Source organism: Centroberyx affinis, unplaced genomic scaffold, assembly GCF_046629955.1.
Source record: "Centroberyx affinis isolate AG114_WGS23_722 - 3 ecotype Tasmania unplaced genomic scaffold, CSIRO-AGI_Caff_v1 ptg003059l_1, whole genome shotgun sequence".
NCBI classification, from domain to species: domain Eukaryota; kingdom Metazoa; phylum Chordata; class Actinopteri; order Beryciformes; family Berycidae; genus Centroberyx; species Centroberyx affinis.
In genome coordinates, this window is record NW_027281146.1 from 177,452 (window position 1) to 202,500 (window position 25,049).

At 39.4% G+C, this 25,049-nt stretch overlaps 1 protein-coding gene across 3 annotated transcripts in view; it reads right to left on the reverse strand.

The window, feature by feature from the left end:
• Positions 1-16,549: 16,549 nt before the first annotated feature.
• Positions 16,550-25,049, reverse strand: part of LOC139659291 (triadin-like) — a 13,001-nt gene continuing 4,501 nt past the window's right edge. The window contains exons 2-6 of one of the 3 annotated variants that reach the window (XM_071537512.1): positions 24,522-24,723; positions 22,967-23,008; positions 19,027-19,074; positions 18,040-18,171; positions 16,550-16,731 (exon numbers count right to left, since the gene is read on the reverse strand). In XM_071537512.1, coding sequence (XP_071393613.1) covers positions 16,709-16,731; positions 18,040-18,171; positions 19,027-19,074; positions 22,967-23,008; positions 24,522-24,711 — 435 coding nt within the window. In that variant the 5' untranslated portion in view covers positions 24,712-24,723 and the 3' untranslated portion in view covers positions 16,550-16,708. Of the gene's footprint in view, positions 16,732-18,009; positions 18,172-19,026; positions 19,075-22,966; positions 23,009-24,521; positions 24,724-25,049 lie in introns of all 3 variants that reach the window. The other 2 variants (XM_071537511.1, XM_071537513.1) reach the window with 2 other exon arrangements.

Genomic DNA, 25,049 nt, shown 5'->3' on the forward strand with positions numbered 1-25,049 from the left:
CTCATTGTTATCTCTAATAGAATGGGCCATTTTCACTTTCTGTGGGAGAAAACGTCACGTCAAGCACCATTGTGATTCTGGCAGTTTAATTTAGCCTTGCTTATTGGCATGTCATTTTAAAAAGTGGCTACTGCAGATTTCTTGCTTCATATATACTGACAGTGTATCTAATTATTATTATTTAATCATTTTTTGTAGACTTTGTCAATACATGTTTTGTTTATTTCATAAAAGTTTAAAGAAGCAAAACGTCAATGTCAAAATTGACAGGTAGAATCAATTTTTTAATTTCTGAAACAAACTGCAAACCAAATTCCATCTACAACAATTGCTTTATTTGTAATGTGTGTGGCAAATCCTTTTTTATAAATACTTCTTTAATGGCCCGTGGATCCCTTTAAACGATTATGGCTTGTGTGGGAAACATTTAGAACCTATAAAGAGCTTTAAACTTCACATTCAAGCTCATAAGATGTAACGTTTGTGATGAAAGACCTGTAACTCCTCTGCAACTAATCTTGAAAGACATGTTAGACTGTGGAGGAACGCTTTAGTTGGACTGACTGTGGAAAATCTGCATATAAGAAAAAATCTAGAGAGGAGAGAAATCCTCAATGTGAGAAAATCTTTTAGTTTCACAGTTTGTGGTAAAGAATTTAGTCAGAAGGGACATGTGAATAGACATCTGGGAGGTCATACTGGTGAGAAACCTTTTGGTTACCAAGTTCAGAGTGAGACATTTAGTGAGAAGGGACATTTGAAGTCACACATGAGAATCCACATGGGAGAAAGTCTGTACAGCTGTAGCGTTTGTGGGAAAAGTCATTTATCTGACCTCAGTAGGCATCTGTACCATAGTAGTTTGTCCTACTATGAGATTCTCACTACATTTCAAATTCTATGTGGATACCATGCCATGATGTAGGCTATAGTAAACTACTTGTTGCTTAATGTCTTTGAAGGTTAATGCCTTGCACAGGAGCACCTTGACAGTAGTTGTTGGGAAAGTATTTCTCATTCACTTTCCCTGCCAGGTTGACCCAGATTTTCCCACTTAGTCCGTAGATCAGATCCGGTGGCATTTTGGCCACAAGCCCATTCCTCTAACCTCTAGGCTACTGCTAATTACAGCAGTCCTCTACTGTTTCAAACAGCTGTGCATCATCGCCGGGAAAAAGGCAGCAAGTTTCAATGACACAGCGAGTGTAATGAGAACACGACATGGGGAAGCAAAACACAAGGGGCTCCAGTCATCACAGCCTCTCTGGCAGTTGATGAAGGATATTAAATTGCTGTAGTTTGTGTCCGCAGCAAAACCACTAGGGAGCAGCACTGTGCAGGTTTTATTACTAGATTGCAACATCTTAATCTGCTCGAATTTGATTGTGAATCAGTGGCACATCTGCTGTCATTACATGAAATTTATAATATTCTGTCCTGTCTTCATCTTATCTTCTGAGAATGTAAGTCAAGATTTAGAAGAACAAATTCAGTCATTGTTTATACCTGTTTAAGTTGAATGCATACACAACCATAGGAAATTCCTTTCAATTCGTTTCAGTGTTGGTTTGGCTTTTGGTATGGAGCTGTGGAAAGAAATTACATGCATAGCCTTCATCCACAGACTGACACGTTATGGTGTGTGTGTGTGTGTGTGTGTGTGTGTGTGTGTGTGTGTGTTTAGACTATCTCTATCTCTCTCTCACTTGCTTGTCTGCAGGTTTGGGCAGCTGAGGCCCTGCCAGAAGCCTTGGTCCGCTCAGAAGGAGTCACCCCGTCAACAGGCAGCTCAGTCTGGCCGGGGATGATGTTCTCCCCTCAGACAGGCTGTACTTTCTCCCTTTGTGGCTCAACACACTGCTGCTGTTGTATTTCGAAGTCTATCTTTCATTTTCCAGCCCCCTATACTAAGCCTGCACCACAACACCGGTGTCTGTGTGTTTGTCTGCTGTAACGTCCAATATCATTCACCAGGTTCTCTACAGGTTTTGGCAGCTGAGCTCCTTCTCCCTGCCTTGTTTGCCCTTTCAGAGTGACAGTGACAATAGTTGAATTGTTTTTCTCCCCTGTGTCAGACTGCTGTTTGCCTTGCTGCTGGGGGCGAGATAGCTCCTGGTAGCTCTGCCTAGTCTGCTTCGTGTACGATGTTTGGAAAAATAGACAGTTTTGTGTGGATCTCACTGTGCAACATAGTGATCTCTGTGTAATGATATGCAAAGTCTGTCTCAGACAGTGAAAATGTGTGTCTGCTCCTTTACCAGCTTACCGGTGTGCCTGGGCAGCTGAGCCGCTTTTGATATTAGACTCAGGCTCAGTCTTAGAAGCCTCTTTTTGAAGCATCTTTGAGAAAGATAAGGCAATAGAACACAGACATAAAAAACATATATATATTAATACAAAAGAACTAAAGCTCCAGTTACAGCGTGTACAGCTGAAATGTTTTGATACCTTCATTCATTTCTGCTTACCCAGCAAAATAAATTACAAAAAAATATAGCAAACCAATTCACTACCAAGCTGGTTCAATGGTCTTCAGTATTTTTAAATGCAATGGCAAACTTTGGCCAGAAGATGGTAATCAGGTATCAGAAGTCCAACTGTTTGATTCAGCAAAGTTAGATAATGCAGGGATCACACAACTTTAAGGGCTGATTTGGCCGTCCCAGCTAATTTTTTTTAGATCATGCTGAGTCTGCACTGACTCAGCAGATGTAAGGAGGTTGGAGGCAACAATCAGCACCGACAGTCTTGTCAGTTGGGAGGGTTAAGGACTCAGTCTCTTGTCAGCTGAACTCATTCAAGGCCATCAAGATGATCTCAAACATGTTTGATTTTCAAGCCTCACATCTGGTCAAATCTGCCTCCAAGACTCCTGGAGGGTGAGATGAGCTGCGACATACTTCTAAGAGCCTATGAGAGCTGAGCCAGCGAAACTGCCTTCCTTTGAGACCACTGGCTACTGTTCAATTTAATTTATATCCACCAGCCTCCACAGCCTGCTTCATCGTCTTTTTTACTCTGTTGGTTTGGATGCTCAGACACAATGGTCTTAATGAAGCAAGTTGGCTTTGGCAGAAGTGTCTGGTGATGAGATTTTGATCAGAGATATCTCAGGATTATTGCAACTATTCAGCCCAATGATTCTTGGCTATCCAGATTCTTGTTGAGTTTTGAGTGGGCCTTGATAACAGGACTGTGTGTATTTTAAGGCCTCCTGTCTCTGTGCATTTAAGCTATTTATAAAAGAGAACAAGTGAAAACTGGCTTAGTTATACACGCTCATCAGCTCTGAGTGTCTTGGCAAATAATGTGACAAGTCTAAGTGTTTTTCTATAGTTATGGATACAGACAACACCTCTAATTGTTTAGCAACATTGCTTATTGAAATGACAAATGGTTTGGAGCAGAAAGGTGTTTTAAGGCGTTTATTTATTCACAGTTTTGGATAACATCATAACTACACAGTGATGAGTTTAATTGGGCATAGTGAACAGCACCACATAATGATAATCTCATTTATTATCTTGTAATTGAATTGTAATGATTACTGTAAATATGTTTAATAAAATGCTTGAGTTGTGTAGGACAATCTTCATTATAAATAAAGTATTTTAATGACTAATTGGGCATATTAGGTGAGAAGATTTAATGAGGTTGTCACAAGTTTTATTAGTTTGTGATTGTTCTGAATAGTGCAGCATTACACACGGTATTGCATTTTTGTTTCTAAATCTTTAAGGCTTTCATGATAAAGATAATAAACAATAAAGACAATAAAAGATAATAACAAAAAAGCTGGTTTCTGTAATGTATTGAATGATCATTTTGAATGATTATTAGGAACTGTCCATTGGTGTGTTATGTATTTTTACAATGGTATTTGTCATAAAATGTTGTGTCTTAAAAGCCATCTTACATGAGGGACATGAGCTGTCCTATAAAGTTTACTACCGCAGGCATTTCAGAAGTGCAGTTCAACAAGGACCTAATAAAACTCTTACAGTCACTCAGCCTGCAGTATCTAGTTGCTGGCAAGGTTCCATCTGTGTTTGGACGATCATAAAAATATCTGGATATAAGCCTCATATATCAAAATACAGATTAGAATCAGTCACTAATAAGTTTGACCATTTATGAAGCGTAAATCTGCAGGCTTTGATTAATATAGGAGGGCCCAAAACCCATCAAACAACCACTGATGAAAGTGATATTCCTTCTGGGAGGTGGAGTTAAGTTGCACTAAGATAAAACAAGCAGGGCATAATAGAAGATAAAGTGGACCAGGTGCACAAAGCTCCTAGCTCACAACATTTCAGTCGTTCTAGGAATTTATGATTTTATGATTTTCATAAAAAAAAGTTGTGAGCATATTTACTGCATAGAACCCATCTCCTTTAAAACAAATCAGGGGGGAAAATGGAAAAACATTGCAATTTTACTGTAACAGTCTAACCAAAACAAAGACCATCAAAATTGTGTCCTATACTTTTTGTCATTCCACATAATTTTTCAATTTGAATATTGCCTTGCCATTACCAAGTGAAGCTGCCCAGAGCAGATGCTGACCTTTGGATGCTTTACGCTGGGAATGGTTTTGGGAAAATGCATTTGGTCCTTTGATGTGATTGGCATGAAGACAAGGAAAGAAGAGAAGCTGCTGTAAAACAGGGAATCAGTGATGCAATTCATGCTCCTTCACACCAGGAGTATGATCTTTTCCTCTTAGCACACTCAATTATCACACAAAATGTGATTTTCTCTCATCTGTGCATAGGCAACATCTTAAATTAAAAGTCAAAGCTTCGTAGACACACACACACGCACACACATATATACACACAAACTAACATACACACATACACACTTGCACGCAGTCACAGACATTGCCCTCAGTTATTATGCATTCATAAATCAAAAGGTTGTGACGGGAATTCATCTAAAACGATGGTGAGTGTAAGTCACCGGATGCAAATATGACAGCTTTATTAGAAAACTAGATTGCTTGAATTTGTCTGAATTAATGTGACACTTTTTTGATTAAATAGGACCCCCCCCCCCCCTTCCTTCTCCCTTTGGTAAGGTGAGGAGTAAGGGGGAGGTGAATAAGGGAACAACAGACGGAAAAAAATACAGGCTACAACTGATTTGAACTCCCTTTTTCTCTGTTTTGATTCTTATGGATTCCAGTCATCAGCATGTAATACAATATTTTTTTATCCCTACATTTCTCAAAAGAATCAATGCACTTTTCATTCTGAATAAAGTGGACTAATAGAGTAAATTGTTTTTCAAATCACATTTGCACATTCTATTTCCTTTTCTAAGTAAAATCAGAACATGATTAATTGATTTTCTGGTACGTCACCGTAACTCAAATTTATTATGCACCCTTAATGTCTCAACAAGAGTTTCATAACAGCTAGATGGAACATTTGTGAATACTGATTCAATACTTATGTCAGCTTTCATAAAGTGTAGACCACTGGCAATTTATTAAGTGGAAATTTCAAAATAAAGGTCCTCCTGACAGAAAATAGGTGTAACTAAAAAGTTTGTCTTATGTTTTTCACAACTTTTATGTTGGTTATAATATGTGCCACTGCTTGGTCAGTAAATCAGAAAGTGTAAAACTGCTCAGTCTCTAGTTCTACCTTTTCATCTCACTCTCTCTCTCAAACTCTCTAGCACTCTCTTTTTCCACTGCTCTCTCATTCTCTGTCTTTATCTCTCTATCTCATTATCTCTCTTGCTCTGTCACATTCTCTCTTTCCCTCTCTACTGCTTTCTCTCATTCTCTCTGCTTCTCTGTCACCCTTTTGCATTCTCTCTCTTTCTCTCATCTTTGATAAGTTGAGAGAAACATTCAATTTTCTCCTGATTAGTCACCAGGAAAGGAAAGAGAGGTAGAATTTCAAGATGAAGACTTGAATGGATTCAGTCTTTCCTGCCACTGCAGTTTTCTCTCTTTAGCTCGGGCCCAAAAACCAAATGACACGCAAGTCGCACACAATCTGTAAAATATCACCAAAATCCAATATGCATTTTTTAATATACACATCACTTCCACTATTCCACTGCAAAAGTTATTTAAGGAGAGAGGCAGAAAGGATCAGAGGAGGAGGCATATATACAGAAGAGGGAGATGTGAGTCAGGCGGGACGTGATGTATTTATTGAAGAGATGAGTTTTCAGGTTATGATGGAAAATGGGGAGTGACTCGGCTGTCCTGAGTGGAGTGGGAAAGTCATTCCACCAATGGGGAGCCAGGAGGGAGAAGAGTCAAGGATGGATTGAGCGATAACAGGCTCGCCGCGGGGAAGGGAGAGCTAAGTGGCAAGTATAACGGCAGAATGCAGATCACAGGCTGGCGTGCTGGGGCCGGATCATGGCCTGGAGGACCAGGGGTGCAGTTTCGTTAGCAGCCTTGTGCGCCGGCACCTGGGCTTTGTATTCGACACAAGCAGCCTCGGGTAGCTGGTGGGGACATGAAAGAATTTGGGGAAGGTGGAAGACAAGGCAAGCTGCAGCATCCTGGATGAGTTGTAGAGGCTAAAGAGAGTGCTTTGCGAGTCCAGCCAGGAGGGTGTTGCAGCGGTCCAGACGGGACGACTAAAACATGAAAGGAGAGGTGGGCAGAGTCCCTGGTGAGGAAGGATCTGATACAGTGGATGGTGTGTAGACTGCAAACCTGCAGCCACAACAATAAACGTGGTATATTTTCAACAAAAATCTTGGAACAGGTAGAAAGAAAAAATAGGACTTTAATTCCTCCTGTATTCTTCTCCTATTTTCATGCATTTTGTACCTACATTTTTGGCTTAGCTACGACCTTCAAAACATTCAAATGCCTTGCTGTGGCATATCGCTACTGTTGAATCCCTATAGCTCTCAAAAGCCAGCGTTTTTCTAGGAATTCAGAATATTTCAGACCGGCAACCGCACACGTTTTGAAACAATATGAGAGCCTTAACACTCACTCGGCACATGAAGTAAAACAAATGAAAAGCACCATGTTAGAGCTACAGGTTTTCATGTGACTGCGGTGAAATGTTTTATCAGCCAGAGTGGAATGATTAAAAAGGTAACTGAAATGTCAGAAAATGACAGAAATGTATGTTTTTTTCTCTCCAGTCTCAGAGTTCTTGGAGCTTCTACTGATCACTTATTACACTATTGGATTCTGCTGTGCCACTGCTTTGAAAACTGGTGCGTGTCTGTATGTGTGTGTGTGTGTGTGTGTGTACGTGTGTGTATGTCCATTCCTCCACAGTCAGCTTCACAGCAGGAGCCAAGCTCCTTAAAGAAAACACACAACATTAAGCAGCACTGAGATTTGCTTTGTGTGTGTGCATGTAAGTCACAGTGTTTATGCTCCTGTAAAAGTCTATGGGAGTGCATGTGTGTCTCTGTGTGTACATATAAAGTACATATTTGTATATGTGTCTGGGTGCATATGTCAGTTCATATTTGCACCTCACTGTGTCTTTGCATGTGTCTGTGTGGGTTGTTGTGTGTGATAGTCAAGGCAGTGTGATCCCTTTGATCTCAACAGCAGCATGGAGAAACAGATTACCTTTCAGTGCCGCGGTGACAGAAAGGCATTTTCAGGTTGACAAACCTCACCGGCAAATTTAATATCCTTCTCATTTCACCAACAAACACTGGGGTACACCAAGTTATGCGGCGAGTGGAATTGCATTTGTTTGTAAAAGCAATTCTCATAATGGGACAATATACGTCTCGTTATCTCATTTCTTGAAAAGATTAAATTCACTGCTGTGCTGTGTGGCTATGCTTTTAAACAGGTTGCACCAAACCACAAATTCAGTTGTGAGAAGATTAAAATGGATTCCCAAATTATTGACACAGCTGATGGATTTCTGGCTGTAAAATTATAATTTAGCATTAAAATACTGGTTATGCTGTGCTGCCATAGCGCTGCCGATGCCTGCAGTGTAAAACTGCACCGAACAAAATGGTACACCACAAGGTTAATAGAAGAAATAGTACACTATTTCTTCTTCATAGGTTTCACAATAGCTCCCAAAGCAGCTTTGACCCTGAAATTCTATTGAAAATATGGATCTGGAGAAAATGTTTGATAAGTACTGCTTTATTTTTCTTTTCTTTTGTGCATGTACAGTGTGTGCTGTATTCAGTTATGTGCTGTCTGAAGCTGTGCTGTGGTGTGCTTCACTATGCTTTACTATATTAGAAAGGTGTGTGATGTGCTGACTTTGAAAATATGTTTCTGGGACCATATCCCCCTTTAACTTTCTTTCTCTTTCTCTCTCTCTCTCTCTCTCGCTCCTCTAGCTTGGGGCCCCCAGAAAGTGTCTCCATTCCACACACCAATCTAACCAGCTCAGATAGTGACATACTTGTCAAAAATAGATTGGCTTTATACTAGAGAATAGGGAACGATGGAGACGAGGTCTTTACTGTCAATTTAATTTTACAGCAAGTAAATACTATGAGACAAAGTGACATGTGCGGCAAACTACGCTTTTGGCGTGGGAAAGAGAAATCAAATTTCAGTGTGTATACAGTAGATGCTTTTTATTGTTAGGTGTAATTGTAATACACGTAAATCATGTTTCGACAAAAGTAAACATAAGGAGATGGAGGGAACAGAGAAAAGGTCCATGATCAATGCCACAGGATCCAGTACAGTATAATCTGGTGTGTGGAAGCTTTTTAATTGGATAACCTCACCTGAAATGGCAGTTACTATGACAACGAGTGTCACGTTTGATATATTGCATGCAATGCATGCCAACAGCTTTCATTGCTGTGAAAGCTAATCAGCTGGCTCCCCTGCTTCTGCGCTGGCTTTTTACACACATGAGGACTTGCTTGAACATAACTGATAAAAGTGCTGGCTGTAATAACAGTTGGGGACCTTGTCACATCCCTGCCATACTAAACAAGGATTATTACAATATCAATTTTCCCTGAATCCTGAGGTTTCTAAGCTCCTAAAATTTCCATTGAAATTATAAAACCAGGAAGTCCGTAAAGTGATGTGATCTTTAAAAAAAATAACTGTAAACAGGACATTGCTACAGACATTATTTACAAATTTTACTCTTTTTATGAACTTGTGAAAACTCACTTCCACATACCAAAAGACTTCAGATTTTACAGGAGTAAGATGGTCATGTGCACATGTGATGTAGCCCCTATGGCTGTGAGGGAAATCATGCTTGGAGGATTCATCAGAAAGTCTCTTGCATTGTGTTCACGTTTGGATGTACTTCTGATTGTAAATACAGCGTTCCCACACACAATTTAACAATACTACAAATCTCGGAGGGCTTGCTCGAGTAAGATTTAGAGGTATGAGTTTAAGAAATAAAAAGGTGAAAGGTTTTATGAAATTAGACCCGTATATGTTGGTAAACATAGATAATTGAATATTTATTAAAATATGGTATTTACCATCTATTATCATCTATGGAACAAATCAAGACACTTCCACAACTGCCTATATGTGTGAAAAGCCCCTTTAATAGGTTGAGAAATTCAGTAACGATTTATATTGCAGATACCGTTTACAATAATTAAAGTAATTAGTGAATAACAAAATGTAACAACATTTGACACAACTGGTTTGGTTGCTACCAATCAGCCATCTGACCTCAACAGATTGGTCAGATGTTTGATGTGGTCACACCTTGAGAAAGATAAAATATTGCTAATGGAGTACAAACATTATGACAACCACTCATAACTTACTACATACCCAGTCTGGTTACATTGCAATTAGGGTAATCAATGTGCTGTAATTGAAACACCTAAACTTAATTCACCCTACATCCAATTAAAGTGCTAATCCATTGCTAAACCGAGTGTGTTTACATGCACATTAACATTAAAATTGTACTCGGCATTTCAAGAATTCTGTTTACAGGTTGGAAAATAAAAACGGCATATTTCATCGACAATAACCTGGTTAAGCCCATATCTTGATTATGTGACACCCAAACATGGTTGCTGGGATAGCCTGTGCTAATATTGATCAGAATACAGATGCATGTAAACACCTCATCTTGTCAAATGGTGTTTTTTGCGATTAGTGCTTGAGTTCCATGGTAAATTTTGTAATATTCTGTCTATTTTTTTATACCAGGACATTTGTGATGGGGATATGTAAGATGCATGTAAACGGCTTATCCTGAGTAAGAACTCAATGGGACATGGGCTCGCATCCAGAACACTGTGTGCATGTAAATACACTCTGTGCTTGCCTCGGCTGTATTTGGTCACGGCTTTTGGCAATATGAAACAGATCATGGGGTGAGTGTGATTATAAGTTTGTTATACTGTGGATTCTGAAATCTTTTCTGATTTTATATTAAGATTCTTGGGATAGAAGATGTCTGAAATTAAAGTTCTGTCACAACTCACCACATGTAACCAGAGCCTGGGCTTTGTAGAGACAGTCAGAATTTACACTGCATCTATATGAAATCTATATTTGGGTGTATTTTATGTAAATAGATTAGAAATAGAAATAGAAGAAATAGAACAATATATTATGAAATATATATTATCAGGGCCAGTGCTGAATGTCCTTTACTTGACAGCTGTGGTATTTGGAGTGGAGAGTTCACACATCAGAGATGACACTGCCACACACACACACACACACACACACACACACACACACACACACACACACACACAATGTATTCATTTTTTCATACATTAAACTGATTCTAACCACCCCTCCCAACTTGGCAACCCGTACCACATGCTACACTACCAGCAGCTTGGAACCTGGCAACCCAGCCAAACCCTCAACAGCTGCTGTTGTCTGATCCTCTCAGCATGGGTGTGGGGGGTTAAGACCTTAACCTGGCAACCCAAAAGAAGTGCGAGTAAAGAATGTCTGCTTCTTCTTCTCTGTTTTTGTAGTGTACTGCGAATAAACTTTTTTTTATAACTTGTTCGCCCTCCAACTGCCAAATAGCATTCATTGCTTCCGTAATACTCTCATTCACATCTAAGTGAGCTTGTTCATTCCCACTGATTGGACTAACGTGTGATCGCCTTATTCACACATTTTGTAAACTGCTTTCACGCTCACCTCATGAAAAGTGTTTTGATGACTGACTTCTCTAGGAAGCATGAATCTTGCCTTAGGGCCCTCTTGCCTCCAACCTGGCATTCACATATGTTTTCATGTTCAGAATATCTCTAATATCCTCAAAGGACAATAGAGAGCTGAAGTCAACATCGTATGTGTTGTAATTTTCATATACAAGTGGCAAAATTTTTGTGCAGCCATTAAATACAATGAAAAACTGAAGAGACTGACATGAAAACATCAACTCACACACACAGAGGAAAAGCAGAGGAGGTGGAGAGCAGAGGAGAGAGGAGATGGAATTGGAGGAGAGGCCCTGTGAGGAGCCAAATGAACAGAGACAAAGTGAAACATTGATGAAGGAGAGATGAATTATGTATGTATATCAGACAGTGAGACAAGCTTTTCTCTCATAGATTCTTACTTCTCCATAAATCAGCAGAGAGCGGGGTTGCAGTGCGAGGTGGGGCTCATAACTAACATTATTTTTAAGCACGTTGGGTGATTTGCCTTTATTTCAAGATAGTGTCATTGGTTTCAACATTTTATCTTCAGTTGTTTCGATTAAATCACTTGATGTACTGTACTCTTTCTCACTGTCACAACTGCTGGCAGTAAAAACACAAGATCAACTGACATAACAGGTTTAATGTTAGGCTTAAAAATGGCAGTAGATATCCTGCAAAAAACAAATTTTTACAATTTTTCCTTGTTTTTCTTCCGTTGACAACTTGCATTTTCCCCATTGTGCAGCACCTGCCTCATGACCATTGCCTAGTGGAAAATGGCCTCTAACTGTATCCTAGTTAGTGTGATCTTGTGATCAGAGGGTTGCTGGTTCTGATCCTGAGGGGAAGTGAATGAGGCATGCTCTCTTCTGTGTCCTTCTGTGTCCTCCTTAGCCAACTTGATCCATTAAATAAGGTAAAAAAAAATAAAAAAAAATGAAAATGAAAATATAAAAAATGCATGGCATCAACTGTGAAAATCAAACCTCTGAAAATTGACTTGTTGGAGATGCACGGTTTCTATGGGACACTGACAGAGTGATGGTGACATCTGTTATCATGACAATATTATGGAATATTTAATACAAACATGTTTCTTTGTGAATGCGTGTGTGAGTGTGTGAGACAGAGACAGTGTGTGTCTTTGAGAGTGTGTTTGCATATAGGCCATATGTCATACCTGTGTATGTGCTTGCATATGTGCAGGTATGTGTATGTGCACATCCATGTTTGCGTGCATGCATGTGTGTGTGTGTGTGTGTGTGTGTGTATGTGCATGTGTGTGTGTATGTCCCCCTCCTAGCATTGTAATGCACCTAGCCTGAGGGCCAAGGGTGCCAGGTTGTGTAAATAAATTAAAGCAACAAATTATGTTTAAAAGCTTCTCCCTCAGGCCAGGGAAAACTACGATTCATTATTCATGGCTTTTACTGCTGGGAATTTAGAGACAGGTGTGTGTGTGTGTGTGTGTGTGTGAATGAGTTTTTGTGCAGGTATTTGTATATCAATTATGTATAGATTAGCCACCCGTCTCCCATCAAATTGCCTTGTTGATCAATTAGAATACCAATTACATATGCTAAACATTTTGATACCTGTAATAAAAAACAGAATTACACAGACCGAACTGTTCTACAGCAGAGGATTTGAATGCTGAACTTCAGTGTCATTGCCCCTTGGAATTAAATTGCAATCACATGCAAGAAGTAACACACATGAATGCTGAAATCAACAATCAACCTTTCAGTAAGCAGGACATGGGAAATAATGCTAAATTTCAGAATCCAAATATGTGATTTCTAGCTGAATACATTAATGAAAATTCTCCACATGTTAAAAGTGTTGTTCAAATTCTGATCTAAAATCATGTTTTTAAGATGATTAATTAGAGAAAAGCAACTTCTTCTGGTTGCCCTTGCCAGACTGGTCACTGTGGTAACAGCTGCTAACTCGTCTGCCCCCATTCGGCATATGGGGAGGAGTCAGTGAAGGGGAGTGCATGCATGAAGGGTTAATGCCCCCTTTTGCCTCCTCTGTGCCCCTCTTGTGCGCTCTGCTGCTACAGAGTCCAGCACCACATGGGGGAGTCCCAGTACTTCCCAGACCAGCTGAGTCATAATCCTGCCAGCATGTCCCAGTCAGCCCAGTGTGCAGTCAGTACAGCTCTAATGGGAGCCTCCTGACACATGACCGCTCCACCTCAGCTAGCTGTTCTCAATCTGAGGAGCAGTGATTCTACTCTGAGTCTACTCTGTTGGTTCAAATATTGGAATAATACCAATATTTATTTGTTTTAAAATAAGTGCTCAAGAGACAAATAAATCAAACAAATTTTAACTCAGTTAACATAACCACAATACTACTGCTACTACTTCCACTACTACTAATACTACTAATACTGCTATACTACTACTAATAATACTATAATTCATTTATTCATAATACACACCCGCTTATTCCTATTCAGGGTCACAAGCCTATTCCAGTATGCATTGGGCAGAAGGCAGGGAAACACCCTGGACAGGTTACCAGTCCACAGGGCTAGCACTCATAGACAAACACACTCACACACACATTCACACCTATGGACAATTTAGAGTCTTCACTTCATCTGTCTTTGGATTGTTCCACCCGGAGGAAACCCACACAAACACAGAGAGAACATGCAAACTGAGCCACTGTGCCTCCATACTACTATTACTGCTACTAGTTAATAGTTCATAAATATTCATATTTATAGTTTTCCCCAGCTGCATTATTAAATAATAGAATAATATCCATTATAGTAATGCACTACCTTTTCCTGCATTGGTTCGCTTTGGTTCAGCTTTGTGTTTGTATGATCAAAACACAAAACAGTTTAATTAACTGAATTATGAACATCATCCCCACTTTCTCTCTTTCCTGCCTTCCTGTCACTGTCTGGACAGATACATCTGCTTTCTCCTCTTCGTTCATGACAAACTTCATTCTTGTCTGCAGCCTCAAATGGCAACATTTATATAATTGGAAAAAAACAAACAGTAAATAGGTACATTAATATTTAATTAAAATGAGTCAGCTTGCAATCAGTGTAGTGGGAATGCATTTGTGGTGTAATGAAATTATTATGAAATTATAATGAAATCATCATGAAATTATAATGAAATTATAATGAAATCATAACTTCATTGTAGCTTTAATGAATTTAATCACCATATTCTAGTCAATATTTCAGTGAAGCAGCAAACCTGAATGACCTTGCAGAGTTGATGCTGCAAAACACAAGCAAACAAAGTGTTCTCTCAGATTTACCAAGGTCATTTTAATACATTTTATTTTAAATTATCTTACTGCACTGGCAGATAATTTTACTGATTTCAAGAACTGATTTCAAGAAGTAGCCTACATTATCCTTAAAAGCAAAATTATTTGATACCATCAAAATCATTTGCCAGATCAGTCAGATAACATGAGAAATATTTCGAAATAAGCTTGGTATCTTTGATTCAAAGATACAATTGCTTACTGACAGCAGTTCATTTTTTGAAGATGTTCATGGTGTTCAAGGCTGTTCCTTTGATTATCTATCTATTATATTAAGTGAACACTTCATGCTCCATACACACCTAAAGTAAACTAACAGCAAATAAACACCACTTACACTCTGGTTTATTTGGGAGCTGAGCAGAATCAAGGTGATGAATTATTGAAGAAGTATATTTAAAAAAAAAAATCTTATCCAGAATTTTTACATAGGTTACTAAACAATGCATTACAGTAATTTATTACTTTTCCCAGTAGTACTATTCCAATTTCAGTAATAAAAAAAGTTACCTTTGTTAACACCCCTTCAAAATATAAGATGAAGATGAATTATCCAAAAACTTAATCCCATCCCCTGATTCATTTTTGTCATAATAGCCGTCCCAGTTGACACAGGCACACACGGCAGTAGCTTGCAAAACGGCAGAAAAGTTTACTTTCCGCAGGTGGAAGTATGGCCTCTACTTTGATTTTATCAAGTGAAAGGCTGACAAGAACATTGTTGTCAGTGGTAAGCTCTGTGCAGTTCCAAAAGCTTTATACTACAAATAGCACAATGTCTCCTGAAGCACCTGCTAGCATCACAACACCAAACTCACGGTGAAAAACCTTCATGTCGGATTTAAAAGGACAAGTAGAAAGAAGCCAACAATTATGGGCTACACAGAACAAATGTATGTGGATGTGTGTACAACTCATTGGAAATTTTGATACATAAATTATTGGTTTTTGCCACATTAATCATTCACACAGTATTGCACAGGAGATGTAGTTGAGTAATCCCAAGTTTTGAAGGTAAGAGAGGATGCAACCGGCACATTTGGAGGTGAAACAACAGGTCAGAGATAGCTAATACTCCGACAGGCATAGTTGGAGGCAGGCAATGTCTCAGCATGCAATCCCCTCCTGTCCATAATACTTCTAATACTTGTTAGGCAGTGCTGTGGTTGCATGCTGAAGTGCTATAAGGTTATATGAGGTGTCCCTGTATCTCGTAGCTGCTGCTCTCATGCTCAGGCTTACAGTCCATTCTTCTTATCTTCCCACCTCCTTTGCTTAGTCCTGTTTTCTTTCAACTGTGGGTTATACTGTCCTCCTTATCTCCGGAAGAATTATGAACTTGCAGTTTGGTGCCTCTCTCTGCCTGCCGCCATCATCTATACTTCAAATGCCCAGGCTCTCTGTTGGCGTCGTCCAGTCTAAGACTCCAGGGACACGCTGCAGGCAAGTCACTCCTTATCTCCTCCATGTCTGCTCCCTCCTCACACAGGTGTTCTCCCAGCCCGGTGGATTGTTACTGTTGTCTCGTAACTCAACTGATGTTGACTGTGGGGGCTCCTCATTGGTCATCTCCAACTCACACCACCTGCAGTGGAGATTAATAGATAGATAGAGAAAGAAAGAGATGGAGAGAGGGGGAAGAGAAGTGGAAGGCGACTTGTTCCCCTTCAAGTGAGTAATGTGTTATTTTATTGAGTAATGAGCCCCACATTGGCTACCACTGTGTGTAAGCTCTCTATTCCACGAAATTCCCTAAGTTCTGTGTATTGTAGTATGCAGCAAGAGAGAAATATAAAGATGCTACAATTCAGACAGTTTCGACATACTGCATTCTAACCATGTTGAAGTCCAAACACTGACATGTGCTGTCACATTGTTGCTTTAAAAGATTGACTGTGAAACTATTGGGACCATTTTTTACTCTATTATTATTTTAGTATGCTGCATCATTGTCAGAATCATCAGAATCAGAATCTACTCAATCAAATCCAGAAAACACAATAATATCCTGCCATTAAACTCTTTTCGATGTTTTCACTCAGATTGTAATAATGGTCCAGTTACACACAGAAAAGAAACAGAGGCTAATGATTCATATTGGCAGTTTTTATTTGTCAAAATCCAGTGACAGACAGACAGAAAGAAACAGCGCTGAGATTTACATCCTCCCCCTTCTTTCTCTCTCCACAGCTTCTCTTCCACTTTTGTCAGAAAGACACCCTCCTCTTCCTTCTTCTTCTCTCCACCTCTCTCCACCTCTTCCTCCATATACTTTCTTATTTACTTTCTTCTCTCCTCCTTTTCAGAGCTCCTCAGAGTGGAAGGCTGAAAGACAGAAGAGAAAATTATGCTTTTCATACCAGAGATATACTGTAGTTCATCAATCCTTTGCTTTCACAGCTCCCATCTTGTGCCATTTTGTGGCATCAATTTTGAGTTCCTCCAAAAAACCCTTATTGTTCTAATTTCCCAAAATGACATGGCTCTTTATTTGTAGGAAAAAAGGAACTGCTTGGTCCGCATTTCCATTCCTAGCACTTCTTAATTATTAGACTACCTGCTTTGTTGATGCTTAGTTGAATATTCCAAGGTTACAGGAATGCTTTTTGCTCATTCTTCTGTCTTGGTGCTGTTGTTTTGGCTTTTCACTCTGTATATTGTATACTGGCTGCTTGTTATATTCATGATACATGAACTTTGACTGATGTATCTTACTGCTACACTTACTGTATTCTAAGTTACACAACAGCATCTGCTAAGTGCTTTGGAAGTATGGTAAAGTTCAAGTTTTGGTCATAGTTAATTGACAACATTTTCAATGGATGATTGGTTCTGACTGAGAAAAGGGGGTGTTTTTTTCTTTTCTTTTTTCTTTTTTACTAATATATTCCTTCAATTCAACAGGCAACAAGAGGACTGCATTTCAGCATTTGAGCTAACAAGAGGGGTGTCAACCAACTTGACTGCTTATTTTGATCTTTTTGCTTGAATTTTGATTATTTGACTTGACCATCATCATCATCATCATCATCATCATCATCATCATCACCATCTTCATCATCATCATTACACAGTGAATGTTAATGGTGAAATAAGGATGTGCCATGGTATGAAGGTTCAGTGTGTTAGCACAACATAGTCGAAATCGGGATAGAAAAAGAAGATGGTGAAGGAGAGTTTAATCCTCACAATCATCCTCTTTATCGTCGTTGTCAACATCATCATCATCATCATCATCATTATCATCATCATCATCATCAAACTCACAGCCAGCACCATCATCATCCACACCATCTTCATCATAACTCTGTTAGTCAGTGAATATGATTTCGTTCTTGCATGTGAAGTCTTCATCATTATCGTTATTATCATCCTCATTGTCCACATTATCATGATGATCATTGGCAGTAAAAAACGATGTCTAATTTTCAGCACATACATGAATAGAATTTGGGACAACACACATCTTGATTTACTTTTAGCATTGTTAATACAAATGTTGTCCCCAAACTAGAACAAGAAATCTTTTGAAAATGACTTCACCTTCATCATCGCCACCCTCATTATTTCTCTGTTAATTAGTGTGAGGTGATGTTTCCTTACATGTGAAGGTTTCAGTTAGCTGGTGAATACCTTCCTCCTCCTCATCAGGAGCTACCAAACCGGACGCAAACGTCCACAACAGCTCCAACCAATCGGTGCTCTCCTGGGCTGTGACCTCACCGGGGGCTGCAGCAGGGCTTGACTTTATTGGGCGAACACCACCTGAGGAAGTTATGGGATTGGCTGGGTGAGAAGCAGGGAGGGGGAGGTGAAGCTGCTCTCTTTGTGTTCCTGTCTCTGTATGTCAGTCACTGAAACTCTGTGTTTTCTTGTGGTTTGATTGCAGATCCTTGTGTGTAATGATCAGTACAGCATATACTGTATATACAGTATCTATTTTATATTAGAGTGGAGTTGAATAGAATAGAATCAAGAACAATAGTGTTGAGTACAGTACAGTCAAGTGGAATATATTAGAATAGAATAGAACAGCATAGAATAGAACAGAACAGAACAGAACAGAATAGAACAGAATCAAGAACACTAGTGTAGAGCATAATACAGTCAAGTGGAATAGAATAGAATAGAATAGAATCAAGAACAATAGTGTAGAGCACAATGCAGTCAAGTGGAAGAATAGAATATAATAGAATAGAATAGAATCAAGAATAGGGTAGAGCACAGACAACCAGGATAGAACAGAATAGAATAGAATAGAATAGACAACAACAGTACAGCGCAATACACTGGAGTGGAACAGAACAGAACAGAACAGAATAAAGTAGAGCAAAGCAAAGTAAAGAAGGTTATAGTGGAGTATTTAGGGCTTATAATATTTGCAAGGCCAGATTATTATGTACTATTTTGAATCCCACTAATAAGGGAATGCAAATAGGCACAAGTGAAAACAAACACTATTAGCATTCTGACACAATGCTGTGGCTCGTCACATGTTTAAGTCTCAGCTCGGTCACAGGGTTCTTAGCATGGAGCCAGAGACAGCAAACCTACTGGTTTGAATTTCGGACTATAGGGGATACATAGGATATGTTTGAGTATTTTGAAGGTTCTGCTTGCCTCTAGCCCTCATCGCCCTCTTAGCGATGGCAGGAGGAGGGGGGAGACCTGACGGGAGGAGAGAGACACATGAACATCGCATTAACAGACATAGCATTATACAGGAGAGAGAGACAGGGAGAGAGAGAAGCAACAAGAAGAAGAGAGAAAGAGAGACACACAAGGACAAACAGAGAAGAAGAGAGAGGCAACCAAAGGGAAAAAGAGACACATGAAGGGAGAGAAAAGGCTGAGAGAGACAAAGCCATAAACCAATGATAAGTAGTTGTACCTTTTCAATCATTCACAGTCACATACATCATTTATTACAATGTGGAACCACTTTGCATGACTATAATGCGATTAACAAGTTGAAAAATCATCACACACACACACACACAGCAGACACTTTTCATCACACAGCACATGTTAGGACTTATCTCTACTCTACATGATGCAGCAGACATGCTGGATGAAGAGGACACAGCAACAAACAGCTGGATGTAGCGATAACACAGCAGCACGCGCTTTCAAGCAACATTTCACCGTTTCGGGTATGAAATCAGCATTTAAATCCTCATAGAAGTATCTAAAATGTCAGCTGCTGACATTGCCTGTCCCAGTAATCATTAGAGATGTCACTCACTAACTTTTGGTTTCCTTCCAGTAGTGTGAAAATGGTACTCGGCTGTTTACATTTAAGCCTGAATGTAGGTGGTGAATACACACTGCAGGGGACAGGTGATGTCAGGGTTCAATGGCTAACAAAGTCATAGCAGGTAAACATGCTGGAAAATGACGAATTTGTACCGAATGATACACAGGAGGCATTTTGAGGCAGTGTAGCTAGAGGCAAATATGCCACGAAGCAAGGGTGGTGCTCCTGCTTTTTATTACACTACATTTTAAATCACATTAATTACAGAGTACAGAGTACAGTAAGCAACATAAACTGGGCGATAGCAAACTGACAAATTGTGGAGCCATTTTCAGTGAACAGCCAGTCAGCAAAGAAGAGAAAAGTAATCTGGCTTTACTTTCTTTGTGCACCTTATTTTGTACTTTCCAAATTTTCCAAGCTCTGTTCTCTCGTCCTTTTAGAATTGCATGGGAAAGATCACATCTAACATTTTTACTTTTACTTAAGTAGATTTAGACCAGTACTTTTACTTATATTTCAGTAAACTATCAGTAACAACACTTCTACTGGAGTATAGTACTTTTTTACATTGACCCCACCATAGTGGTTCTGTCCCAGCTGTTAATCTCAGTGAATCTCAAACACATTTTTTTTCATTTGCTTCAAAATCTGCCTGTTTATCACAACCTCTCGCCTTCCTCAATGCATTATATAGGCAGTAAATACAGCAGCAGCAGTGTGTGACTGGCTGCTGATGGGCAGTGCTGCCCACACTGCAGCCAACTCTGCTGCATCAACACATGAGATAACAAGGTAACCATGGTCAACATCAGTGCATGTTTCTCAGGTCACAGAAAATGCTCCCAGCGACTGTTTTCTCAGATTGCTTGCAGTGTTAAAGCACAGTAAGAATCAGATGAAACTGGAATACATGGTTTAGTTTTCATGAAATAGCAAAAAAAAAATCAGGATAATATAATTATGATGATGATGTGCAGATGTATGTGCGTCTCAGAGAGACATAATTAACAAATTCTTAATTACACTGTGTGTATTATGATAATTGAGGCCTCTAAATTCCTAAAAGCATTGTTTGTTTATGCTTTCTGGATGGAAATGACTCTATTTTCTCTTTATTTTAATTTTCCTTTTTCCTCTCCCAGGTGGAAGAAGTGTGTCTGCCTGTTTGTGGCCCAATGTGAAGGAGTTTTATAATAGATCCTCATAAACAGCTGATTAATGCACTGACATTTATTTGATTGGCACTCCAGACAGTGTCACTGACACCAGGAATAGAATGATAGCATTCTCTCTCTCTCTCTCTCTCTCTCTCTCTGTTAGCTATTCATTCCATGTCAATCTTCTTCTCTCTTTCTTTCAATCTATTCTCTCTGTCTCAGTCCAACTTTCATGTTTTCATCCTCTGTCTGTTTTTTTTCTCTCTCCTTTTCTCTACCTCTTTGTCTTTGTCTGTTTCTTGAGTTTAGTGTAGTCTTGGTGGCACATCAGAACGATAAAACACAAAGAAGAGAGATGAAAAAATACAAATTGTGCAGCTTAGATAAAGAAACCCCAAGGGGCTCCACAAAATATCTCAAAAAAAAAGAAAAAAAAAAAAAGCTGGCAAAGAGTTGGATAAGACATACTAAATGATACCAAAACTCAACAAATAACAAAGCTTTTTCTTTCTTTCTTTCTTTCTTTCTTTCTTTCTTAGTGTCCCTAACACGACAGATGGATGATTCAAAACTGACACATCCCAAGCCTAATATATCACTTAAAATAAGAATTTGGTCCATAATGATAATAATAATATTTGTTAATATGAACAACTCTCCAATAACCAGAGACCAGAAAACTCTGACTAGACTCATCACTTCTGAACCAGAAAATGTACTCTTATCCTCCCAAAACACCCTGGATGCTCTGCCGGTCACATTTTCCACTTCTCTAAATCTAAATTGAGCAGTTTTCCCTTTAAAGAGTGTTGAAATACAATAAGAATATCCCTATTTGTGCTTCTGCCTCTGTCCCTCTCGGGGAAAGAAAGAACGAGGGGTGATAAGGTGACTGATTAAGCTTTCACTGCAGACAGTACCTATGATTTTCTTATTTCTCTCTTATTGTCTTCCTCTCGACTGCCTCTGTCTCTCTCCTCCACTCTCTCTCTCTGTCTAGCTGTCTCTCGCTTTCTTTCTCTGTCCCTGTATCTCTGTCCCTTCCCTCTCTTCCTATCTGTCTGTCTGTCTCTCCCTCCCCCCACCTCTCTCTCTCTCTCTTTCTCTGGTCTTTTTGAATCAGGGAGAATTGCATTTCATCTTTATTGTCCCAAAATGTCTCCTTGCTGTTTCATTTACACACACTGGCCTTTATTGAAATGTCATGGTGGGAGAAAAGCCTTGTGATTAAAAATGCAGCACTGCATTTCGTCATTGTCAGCTTGCAAATATTCGCCTCAGAAAACAGAGGATAACTACATTTTACAGAAGACAGTTGCTTTTCGATGCGCATTTCCTTAGCCCAGGAATATCCTTAGCCCTATAGGCTAAGATCTGCAATTATATTGATAACCGTGCAATGTGAAACAGGGGCCATAGATGATATCAACCTCAATCAGAGATTCTGTATCCTATTTTCTATATTTCAGTTTTCTTAGTCACATCAACTTTAACATATTTGTCTGTCTCTGCTGTCAACAGTAAGTAAAATTGGCCATCGAATTATTAACTTTGTAATGACAACAGCCATAAAGAGTGACTGGTATCATTACTAGTGAGTTATCTTTACCCCACAAGTACCTGGATGGCTATTTTTATGGATCATGCAGTCACTTATATAGAGAGGGCTAATACAGGGTCCAGAGAAAATCAAAGTCACTGGGCAACTAACCAGAGAGACACACTGGAAGTTCCACATTTGGTAATGCCAGCACTCATATTGTGTTGTCAAGTACATAAGTGTTGGGGTTGAGATTGTAGCTGAGAGGCTTGATAAATAAAGGCTCTGTTTGGGACTGATGTTAGCACACAGGCATGGGCCAGACCTGCCCAAGATTACACTCTAGGCCTAGTGTATGAACATGGTTTCAAATATCAGAATCACTTGAGGAATGATTGATTTAACAATCAAGGTGCCTTACAGAAGAAAATATGGCTTATAGGTCAAATACTGTGCCTCATGTTTTTAAATACTGGATACATATATTGGATAGGGATTATCTTGATTTTCCCAGATCTGGCACAGGCAAAGAAGCAGCACAAGCAGGCAGTGCAGTCAGTGCAGAAAACTGTTAAGTGTTTTTGTTGTTGTTGTTGTTTTTACCAGGAGATAAACACACGGGGTCGTCACAGTATGACGTGTACTCTTTGGATGGGATGGCGTCGGGATGAAAACGAGGTGATGGGCAGCGTGAGGGTGAAAGAGTGGGGTGAAGGAGAAGAGGATGGGTGGTGGAGGGATGGGAGTGAGAGAGGGAGGGAGGAAAGGAGTTAGAGATGAGTGTGTGGATGTGTGAAGTTCGCCTATCCTCTCACTGTAGGATAGGCCAAATTTAAGGTGATTTATGGTGGTGGTGGTGGTGGTGGGTGTGAACAGGAGTAGATAAAAGGAACTAGAATTGATAGAAAGGTCATTACCATTAAAATCAACATGAAATACTGGAATACAGCAGCTTTGTGGCAAATAATCTCTTTGATCGATTTCCAGTTGTGTGGCCAGAAGATTGCAGTTTCACCTTTGTGCATTAGTTATTTATTTAGTTTACTACGATGCATGCTAATGCTTTAGGATCATGTTTATGAATGTTTATGTATGCATATTTATTGGATAATCAGAGCTAGATTAGCATCATATCTAAAGAATTAGCATTATGCACCTTAGCACACTAAAGGCTTCAAACCCTGAGGTGAAACTACATCCTATCATCTTGTCACACAATAGTAAGTAGTAATGTTTGATAATGTTGCCATTGAAATTAACATTAGTTCGGTACATGAGACTGAGAAAGCTGATGTTTCAAGATCAGATGGAAATTTCACTGAGCAATCCAGTAGCAGCTGTGTTGAACATCCAAACCTTCTGAGTCTCACTGCACACATGAAACAAAGCTAATTTCCACAGCAACATGCTTAATATTCTATGGTTTAAATGCACTAAACAAGTTTACCATGATACACCAGGAGGTGCCCTTTCTATCCATTCTCATTCTATGAGTGGAAAGTACATTTGTGTCTATGGATTTAGGATTGAGGTTAAAGTGAACAGGAGTGGATCGACCTTGGTGCATATGTACACAGCTGCAGTACTACACTGGTACATAGGCCTTCAGCTGGAGGACTAATGTTAGAGGCTACATGAAAATGTAACTGTTTGAGGAAATGCATGGTCTCCACTCTTAAAAAGGGAGTTTCATTTTCAATACATCTGTCTGTCTAGTAAGGGACGACACACCCAGTATTACTTTAAACATAACAAATGTTAAAGCAAGAAAAATGTTGACACAACATATGCTGCTATTAACATGTGTTGAAAAGTGACATGAGACGGTGTGTGTTCCTTAACTTGACACATGGATGTGTTGAAAATGACGGCCTTTGTAAGAGCACGTCCACTTTTGAAGTCTGCTTCAAAAATGTCTGGCAGGGTGTCGAAAAATGCTTAGATGACGGATGTCTGAATGAAATGTGAAAAATGATTTGAAGTGTTCATAAGGTAAGGCATCACAAACACATTATAATCACATTATGAGTGAATTATAATCATTGCAGAATGAGTAAAATAATTAACCTGCTTTATTTAATAACATGACTTACATATCAAAAAATAATCTATAACAAAATGACAATAAAAACATTGATTCTATGATTGTGCTTGTTACCTGCTAGGGTCTTATAGTCGAGCAGATCAAAAAGAACGATGGCCACCCCCGACCATGTGATGACCAGAGCCACAACCAGCAGCCAGGCCATTGGCGAACTAAAGGTCAGTATGATGTCATCTAACAGAGTCCTCTGATTGGGCCGCGGAGATGGAGGGACCGCCTCCCCGCTGCTGGTCTGACTGCTCATTGGTGGAGAGAGCTGTGAAGCAGAGGGGAGAGAAGATGGGGAGAAAGAAAGGGAGGAGGGAGAAGAAAGAGCAGGTAGGAGGAGGAAGGTGGAGAGAGAAGGAGGAGGAGGAGAGGAGAATAGAGAGAAACAGAATGTGAAAAGAGAGGAAGATGGGAAGGAAAGCAAGAAAGAGAGAGAGAAAGAAATTTGGAGGAAGAGTGCAGAAGACTCAATATTTGGTTGACATCACTCTGAGGAAAATTGTATACTTTCAAAATAAAATGAAATTATACAAGACTGTACAGAAAACAGAATTGCAAGGCTAGATAAAGGTTTCATCATGAAATTTTGAAAAA